General features: G+C 37.6%; 1 protein-coding gene across 3 annotated transcripts in view; it reads right to left on the bottom strand.

Annotated features, from left to right (window-relative positions):
• Positions 1 to 9701, bottom strand: part of WDR36 (WD repeat domain 36) — a 43798-nt gene that overhangs the window by 32452 nt on the left and 1645 nt on the right. For 2 of the 3 annotated variants that reach the window (XM_010846141.1, XM_010846140.1), the window contains exons 2-6: positions 7814 to 7841; positions 5156 to 5256; positions 3586 to 3703; positions 1715 to 1847; positions 155 to 209 (exon numbers count right to left, since the gene is read on the bottom strand). In XM_010846141.1, coding sequence (XP_010844443.1) covers positions 155 to 209; positions 1715 to 1847; positions 3586 to 3703; positions 5156 to 5256; positions 7814 to 7841 — 435 coding nt within the window. The remainder of the gene's footprint in view (positions 1 to 154; positions 210 to 1714; positions 1848 to 3585; positions 3704 to 5155; positions 5257 to 7813; positions 7842 to 9701) is intronic. The other variant, XM_010846142.1, reaches the window with a different exon arrangement.

Genomic DNA, 9701 nt, shown 5'->3' on the forward strand with positions numbered 1-9701 from the left:
CTACTTCCAAAACACTGTTTTTTAGGGTAATATTTATAAAAAACTAGACTATACATTATTTTGTCTTTAGGTCCACACACATGGTTGGCCCCTGAAACTGAAAGATCCTACCATTGCCTTTATTTCTTATCTAACTTAACACAAAAATACTAACCTGCTGAAGCGCTGTCACTCCAACTTTCCATCCCGCAAATGTATATAGAAGTTTACTACAAAAGGAAAAATAGTTGAAAGCTATTTTTGGGGGGATAAAAAAACAAAATTAACTGCATATTAAATAATGATATAGTAACTATTTATTAAGTTCTTACTCTGCCCCACATTGTTCTAAGTAGATATATTAATCTATTTAATACTTAAAATAATGCTATGATGTAAATAGCACCTTTTTTCAGATTAAGAAACTAAGAAACTTAATTACATGAAAAAATTAAGCTAAGATTACAAGGCTAATACTGACAGAGCCCAGACTCAGATCCTAAGCTGCTAAGAACTACGATACCATGCAACCTCTTGGAGAAATTAAAAAGAGAAAGAAAAAAAAAAAATACGTAAGTAGAAACTATTTTATGTGACAGATACAATTTAAAATAAAATCTTAGATCTCACTTTTTACCGCAATGTGATACCGGAAACCTAACACAAAAAAGGAACACTACTTGGTGATGGACACGGAGGCCTGGTGTGCTGAGGTTCATGGGGCTGCAAAGAGTCGGACACGACTGAGCGACTGAACTGAACTGACAATACTACTTGTATGTTACATGACTGTCACATGACAACAGTGATGCTGCTCTGCATTTCAGAATCAAGCCACGAATGGTAGTTTATAGAGCAGAGATACCTGAGATTGTTATGACAATAAAATACTTATTCATATATTAAATTTTTAGGCACAGATTAGGTCACTCTCACACAAAACCTAAAGAGATAACCTTGGGGCAGAGAATATTTCCATCATTATTTCCTAGCCTATTACAGAATAGGTAGTCAATGATATTTGTTAAGTTGAACACAAACACTTATTTAAAACTAATAATTAATAGGATATACATTAAACCTCTGAAAATCTTACTTTCCCTTTCGAATTTGTAGGGGCTTTGGAAAGGAAAATCTGGATGACCAAATATTTCTGACTGCTCTTTTAATGATTATAAAGAAAACTGAGCTGCCACTCTTTTCTCTGGATAAATGTACAAATAACAGGCAGAGATATTCACCATCAGTTATCTAGCCAGCAGCAGCTATACTAACAATATTACAGACATTCATCATGTTTATGCTTGAAGATGAATATGCTTCTACCGTGAAAACCATACCTAAATGCCAGCACTAAATAAACACTGATTTGTGTCTCCATCTAATGTTTTAGTTTATTGAGAACTAGAAGCTGTTCAGTGACGACCTCAATTATTTTTCTGATCTTGTGTACTAAAGACTTCATTACAGTTTTATGAATTCTTTACAGTGACTAAGGATATTAGAATATAGTTTTTAATGAGCATTTATGAAGCTGCCTACCATGTTCCAGGACCATATTCCAGCTTTCACATATGTGATTCCATGAGTAACAACCCCAGGAACAGGTATATTTACTGAAAACTCTCCAAAAAAGATATAAAGGAAAGGAGAATTGAGAGCCTTCAAGAATGCTTTAGGGAGTAATAGATGAGGATAAGGTAGCAATCACTTATGTTGCAAACAGAGAGCTTACTTGGATTTTACATTCCATAACTGGAGGCTTCCTTGTTCACTGCCAAGAAGTATTTTATTCAAGTAGGTACTTGGGTGCAGAATTGCAGAAATTTTAAATACTGATTTATCGAAAGGCAATTGCAGGTATTCTTCTACAAAAGTAAAGGTTATAAATGATACATAAAACAGTTTAAAATATTTTTCATACACCCATATATTTAGCACTTAAAATCTACCATATCAAAGATTTATGTACTAATATAAATCAAAGACATATACTAACTTATAAACATTCCCTGAGAAATTAAACAAATGTGATAGGGGCAACTTGCAAATTTACTTAGATTGTCAAGAATTTTCTAAAAGTTCTAACGTCAATCCTACTTAAAATTTTACTCACTGCCAAACTGGTTTACGGGATGAAAATAAGAGTTCAAAAAAAAAAAAAAAGACACTAAGGGAATCAGACTTAGTAGTTTTATAATTTGACCAAGAGGCAGCTAAGGTTCCGAATCAAGTGCATGGGAGGGAAGGAGCAAATATCTAAAGAGTTTGATTAGCTCCTCAAACATGTAAAAAGTCAGAGGCAAACTTAAATGAAATCAGAAACAAGCCTTCTCACAGTTACACAGGAGATCCTCAAACGGAGGAGAGGAAAAGAACTTGCAGCCCTGAGTGGAAAATGGCACAGCCTGCTGTCTTCTGCTGCAAGCTCAAAACATTGTTTGAAACATCACATGCTTACAATTCCTACATGTGAATTTTGTTTTCTACTTCACAGTTCATCCATAATGAAAACACTTTCTCACTTAATTTCCCAATGAACTTGAGTATCAGAGAACGAACACTTCTATTAAACTTTAGTTTCATTCTATCTGGCTGCTGCATACTCCAGGAGTATGTGTATCGCAGTTTAAGGAGCATAGATAACAGACAAGAACTATAAAATCCTTTACTTAAATATTACTTTAAAAGATCCTCGCCTCTATTTGTAACTAGCAGTCTTACTTAAGATCACTACAAAGAGCTCCCTGAAGACACCATGCTGCTGCAAAAGGAACAAAAAGCTAGGTACCAGTATCAAAAGAAAGCTGGCTGAACTCTTAAGAGTCAGATTCTCTAACTTCATAAAAGGCCTTTTAATAGCCATCTGCATATGGACTATGTTTGAAATTCTGTTCCCTCCACTTGAGCAAAGAAAAAACAAGAGTGGCTAACCTGAACAAGAACATGGAATGACTGCCAGGAGGGCAATCCCTAAGACTTCTACTAAAAATAAACATACTACCTCAAAAAATGAGTTAATCAAGAGGTAACAAACGCTAAAAACGCACACAGATCAAAAAACTTAAAAGCTTTAATTCATGTCAGACCCCAGAGTCTTTTACCTGACGAAAGCTGTGGTTATTCTGGTGATAAATTCCTAACCTTTGGTGATAACATGACCCTATAAACATAGCACAGTGACACTGTTTAAGAAAATCACAATTAAAGGACACTGACTCATATTCTTAGAAAAAGGATATTTATTTTCCTTCAGATGACTGGATCTTAAAGTTTACTATTACAATCTCACTTACGAAAATTGAAAAAGCAAACCAAGTATTACTCAGGTGTAAGTATACACCAAAATTCTCCCCACAGAGAAAATATCACGTCATTAAACTTGGAGAACTATAATGCAAAGCATTATGAACAGCTCAACTAGCTAACTAAAACTGCTTAGCAATTTTTTTACTTAGAGCCCTTTTGCCTTATACACATTAAAGATTCTTAAAAATTTTTTACTGCTTACATGTGAAACCTCTGGTATAGAAGTCATCCTTACAGAGATATTTTAGCTAGACACATACTATTCCAAGATAAAGCAGTAAATGGGTTAATTCTTACCTTCTGAATATATGTGCCAAATAATAAGAACGCTGTCAGTATCAACAGAGATAACGTGGTCCCCAAAGGGCTGCAAAAGATGGATTTCTGCCTTATGACCCTTAAAGGTATGCACTACCTGCAACATCAAAATTAAAGAATTTCATGTTATTCATTCATCATGTAGTATTATTCATATTAACCAAAAAAACCACACAAATCCTGAAGATGCTCACATTAAGAATGCCCAACTTTCGATTACCCAAGGTTAGATCAACAAACAGCAAGGAATCACACATTTTCACCTGCTTCCCCAGCGAGTCCAATTAGGAAACATGGGCTAGGAACATGGAAATGAGATCTTTGAGGCTCAGCTTTTCAACTAAGCTTAGGGAGAAGGCATGCAAAGAGCTGGGTCCCTCAGCCAAGCCAACCAGCACAACTCCATGCATTCTGGAAAAGTGGGATGTTCTAGAAGGCTGACCTCTATAGCCACCACCAGCTGGCTTCCACAGAAGACAAGGGAGGGCGATATAGGACACTTCTTCCCTCCAGCTTTCTGCTGGACACAGACATTCTGACCCTGACAGCAGTCCCTGCACCTCACTCATTACAGTCCCTCCCCCACGGTTTCAGTTCTCACCAGGCTCCAGGAGCGCTATTTCTTCTCCTTCTCCCTCAGGCCCTATGGATGGTAACAGTTTCCTACAGTTCATAGTCTCTGATAGCTTTCTACTCCTCATCTGTACATTTATCTCTCAGGAAAAACCACAAACTGCAATATTTTGAACAAAAAAAGGACCCTGACTCTCTAAAAAGAAAAAAAAAACTTTTACTGCCTCTCAAAACAAAAACTCCCATTAAAGAACTTTAAGTTGCCTTCCTCTGCCACGGTAGAGATGATGGAAAACACTGGGAACAAACATCCGTAGCCTGAGTCAGACTTTGAGAAGTACAGTAATTCCATCACCTGGCTATCTAGCCATCCCCATGGCTACATTCCCTTTCATTCTGGACCACTAGTGCCAGTCATCTCTCAAATTAGTCATCTGAGGACAAACTTAGAAACCTACGAGTAGATTAAGACAAGAAAAGATCCTCCCTTAGTACAGAGAGCAGAAGATCTAGCTTTTTCTATGTAGGCAACAAGCACCTGGGTCTTAGAAAATGAGTCATGGGCTACGATGTTCGTAACGAAAAAATCAATCCACATAAAGCAGTGGGACAGATGTGAATCTCTTAGGAAAATATTTTCAAAATACTCTTGACTGAATCCTACCCCAACCAAATAAAGTAGAAAACTCCAGAGATGGGACCTGGTTGGAAACAAACAAGCTGTAGCAGCTAGCTGCCCAGATGATTCTAAGGTTGATCCCAGGCAAAGAAAACCAAACCAAAGCATCACTTTTAACTGATTATGAAAATTTGATGAAATCAACTTTCTCTTCCTCCAGCAAAGTGAATATACATTAAAAAAACAAAAAAAATACGTCGAGAGTGTCTCAGATGAAGAGCAACATTAAAGTTCCCTCTCACTACCATGACAATCAATCACTGACTGCAAAAGACAAAACAGTTCAATGATACAAACCTCTTTATTACGGGCGAATGCAGAGAAAACATTCCCATAAGCAGCAAAGACTAATCTCCCATCAGCTGCCATACAGCAGATGTCCTGTGGGAGAGAGTTACCTGGAAAAAAAGAAATATAAAATGAAAGAAGTAAACATATTTTTTAAGAAATAAAGATATTTAAGATTGTGGAACAAATACAAACTTCAATTATGCATATAACATCTTTAATTTCTTAGAATTTAAAAATATGCACGTATGACAATCAGAGCATACAATTTAGACTGCAGTGTTATTTTAGACATCTAGTAGCAACAATCACATTGAAAATATGACATCACCTTGACTTTCTCTCAGAGAATTAATGTCCAGTATCTGCAGACACAAGAACATAATCCTAAAGGATTGAGAAGCTTTTTGAGGTTATTTGGGGGAAAAAATCCTCACTCAGTACACAAAACTCTGGCAGATGGTCATCTAATCTCCATGTGAATGCCTTCAGCATATTTTAAAAGTAGGTCAAAACTGAGAACTCTTAACTCTACCATTTGGAGTAACTTAAAAAAACTTCCATATGATATTCTACACGCTGACCCTTTCAAGTGAATAATACGGTTTCCACTTAGTCTTCTCCAAGGCAAACATGCCTATCACCTCCAGCCATTTCTCATCAGGATTTCTTGATTCCTCTCTCACTACCATGGTCACATGGGCTTTTACTTTTTATTTCCCATTTTGGGGGCAGGACTGTTAAAACATAAGAGAATTGTTTTAAGTATCATTCACGCTGTTATTACATTTCCAAATACTATTTTTATAGGTTTATCATTTTAGTATTGCCCTTCTACAGCCTTCTATAATCTTTTTAAAAAATTAGATTTATCAGACATACACTCTAAACTCATATAGCTCTGTTTTTCTTACAAAAATCACATTTGATGGTGAAACTAGAATCTCTCAGTCCTGGCAAGCTCTTCATTCTATAAAAGAGTTTAAAAAAAAAAAAAAATTCTTCCATTGCAAAAAAATATCAAAATGTGGGAAAAAGGAAAACTCTTTCTTACAATGGAATGATAGAATCAGAAAACCACTATTTGATAATCATCCTACTAATAACTCAGGTGAGAATCACCACTAAATCATAGTCAGCAGTACTTTGACTATCAATCAGTATGACTAATCAAAGTCAGTATGAAACTTTGAACAGTAAAGACTATTTAAAGTGAAAGTGAAGTTGCTCAGTCCTGTCCGACTCTTTGCAACCCCATGGACTGTAGCCTACCACACTCCTCCGTCCATGGGATTTCCCAAGCAAAAGTACTGGAGTGGATTGTCATTTCCTTCTCTAGGGGATCTTTGCGACCCAGCGATCGAACCCGGGTCTTCTTCATTGTTCAGTTCAGTTGCTCAGTCATGTCCAACTCTTCGCGACCCCACGAATCGCAGCACACCAGGCCTCCCTGTCCATCACCAACTCCCGGAGTTCACCCAAACCCATGTCCATCGAGTCAGTGACGCCATCCAACCATCTCATCCTCTGTCGTCCCCTTCTCCTCCTGCCTTCAATCTTTCCCAGCATCAGGGTCTTTTCCAATGAGTCAGCTCTTTGCAGCAGGTGGCCAAAGTATTGGAGTTTCAGCTTCAACATCAGTCCTTCCAATGAACACCCAGGTCTAATCTCCTTTAGGATGGACTGGTTGGATCTCCTTGCAGTCCAAGGGACTCTCAAGAGTCTTCTCCAACACCACAGTTCAAAAGCATCAATTCTTTGGCACCGAGCTTTCTTTATAGTCCAACTCTCACATCCATACATGACCACTGGAAAAACCATAGCCTTGACTAGATGGACCTTTGTTGGCAAAGTAATGTCTCTGCTTTCTAATATGCTGTCTAGGTCGGTCATAACTTTCCTTCCAAGGCAAGTTGGTAGGTTAAGCATGGTAGGCATATTCTTTACCGTTTGAGACGTAAAGCGTCTACCTGCAATGAGGAAGACCCGGATTTGATCCCTGGGTCACGAAGATCCCCTGGAGAAGGAAATGGCAATCCACTCCAATACTCTTGCTTGGGAAATCCCATGGACAGAGGAGCATGGTAGGCTACAGTCCATGGGGTCGCAAAGAGTCGGACACAACTGAGCGACTTCACTTTCACTTTCAATGTATCTTACCCCATGCACTTACTACATTTATTAGCTACAAAGGGCAAGTCTTCAAAAGGAGCTGCTTGATAAATGTCGCCTTAACCAAATGATCAAAGTTTTCACTGCCAGGAAAAAGACTAACCAATAGCATGTGCTTCCTGATATGGTTCGCTGAGAATTCAGCATCATTTCTTTGTTATTCTTTCAACACTGCAGAACCTGAACCTAATCATGAGGAAGTATCAGAAAAAGTCAAATCGAAAAATATTCTTTAAAAAAGACTAGCCTACACTACTCTAAAAATATAAATGTTGTAAACCACAAAGAAAGAGATGAATTAGTTTAAAGAAGACCAAAGAGAAATGACAACTGAAAGTAACAATCTGTCCTGGATGTTCTTGTTAGCTATGTACATTTACCATAAATACATGCCTAAGTTTTTATGTTTCACAAGTCTTAAATTTAAGTCCAAATTTTAAAAGAATGTTAAAAGATACTAAACATGCACAAATTCAGGATAAAGTCTATACTTACTTACTGCAACCAGACTAAGTTTCTGAACCTGTTTTTAAAAAAGAGAACAAATGATTAAATTTTTTCTAACCAAAAAATTATAATAATCTAGCACTTAAACATGAAGCGCTAACCTCATACATAAATTTGCTATGCGGTCCTTCCTTAAAAAGACACTTACTGATAGTAAGTGTCGGGAATAATAATCATCGGCATTAGCCGATTATTCGTCCAGTCAGTCCAGTTGTCGCCCAGTCGTGTCCACCTCTTTGAGGCCCCATAGACTGCAGCCCACCAGGCTCCTCTGTCCGTGGGATTCTCCAGGCAGGAACACTGGAGTGGGTAGCCATGCCTTTCTCCAGGGGATCTTCCTGACCCAGGGCTCAAGTCAGGTCTCCTGCATTGCAGGCAGATTCTTTTACAGTCTGAGCCACCAGGGAAGCCCATTCTCATTATTAGGAAAGCTTATATTTTCTACTACTTCGTCAGTGATGGAAGCGTAGGCATCACGTATAGTTTTATATATGGGTCATGTAATAAACATTTTTAGGCTTTGCAATCTGTGCGGTCTTTGTTGCAATCACTCAACTGATAACGTATCACAGAAGCAGCCACATATGGGAAAAAAAAAAAGCATGACTATATTCCAATAAATTTGAGTTATGGATATATAATTATAATCTTTAAAACTGTCATATGCTGTGAAATATTATTTTTCTTTTGATTATTTCCCGGCCATTTAAAAACGTCAAAACCATCTAGCTCAGAAGCATAGAACACAGAAGGGTATAAGGAAGAACTCAAGAATGTGACAGTGTAAGACTAAAAGTGCCCTTGAAGATGAATTAAATAATCCATGTTTCTTAATTGAGAGTAGACGGATGCCTCCATCCCACTCAAACTCTGACTGTACTGCATCCTACTACTATGCAAACTTTACTTGGAGATTATGCTAATATTAGAATAAACACAGAAAAAAAAACAAATAAAAATGTGATAGGTCATACAAAAGCAAAATGTTGGCAGAATTGGCTTGCAGGCTGTAGTTTGTGGGCCCCAACCTATGGTTACTGATCTAGCTATGTGACTTTGAGAAAGTTACTCAACCGCTCTGTGCCTCAAATTCCTCACCTATAAATTAAGGATTAAAATAGGTCCCTAATTTTATGGGATTATTATGAGGATTCAATGAGTAAAATTTGTGTGAAGAGTTAGAATGGAGTCAGTCATACAGTAAATCCTCAATAAGTGTTAGGTGCCATCACCAACACCATCTCCATCTCGGAGATGGCCTTCCCTTTCCATTACTCACTTGCTCTTCCTGCTACCAACAACCAGTTCTTCTTGCTAACAATCCATCTGATTTCCACAATGCTTCAAGGAAAGCTTATATTTTCTAGGAGGACAACTTTACAACAGTTTCCAGGAAAAGTGCTTAATTAACACTGACTAGTTTTAACCTCCTCAAGTAAGGCCCCACCTTTCACAGAGCATACCTTCATCAAGAGAAGACAAAAGAAAGAAGAAACAGCAACAAAAGCCTATTTCAAAGACTGATGATATATTTTAGAGGAAAAACCATCAGCAACAAGCAGGAAGGCCTTGGGCAAGTAACAGTTATTCTGAGATTTAGTTTCCTAGGTCAGGAAGCAACAGTTAGAACTGGACATGGAACAAGAGACTGGTTCCAAATAGGAAAAGGAGTACGTCAAGGCTGTATATTGTTACCCTGCTTATTTAACTTATATGCAGAGTACATTATGAGAAATGCTGGACTGGAAGAAGCACAAGCTGGAATCAAGATTGCCAGAAGAAATATCAATAACCTCAGATATGCAGATGACACCACCCTTATGGCAGAAAGTGAAGAGGAACTCAAAAGCCTCTTGATGAAAGTGGAGAGTGAAAA

The sequence above is a fragment of the Bison bison genome, unplaced genomic scaffold (assembly GCF_000754665.1).
Source record: "Bison bison bison isolate TAMUID 2011002044 unplaced genomic scaffold, Bison_UMD1.0 scf7180017864231, whole genome shotgun sequence".
NCBI lineage: Eukaryota > Metazoa > Chordata > Mammalia > Artiodactyla > Bovidae > Bison > Bison bison.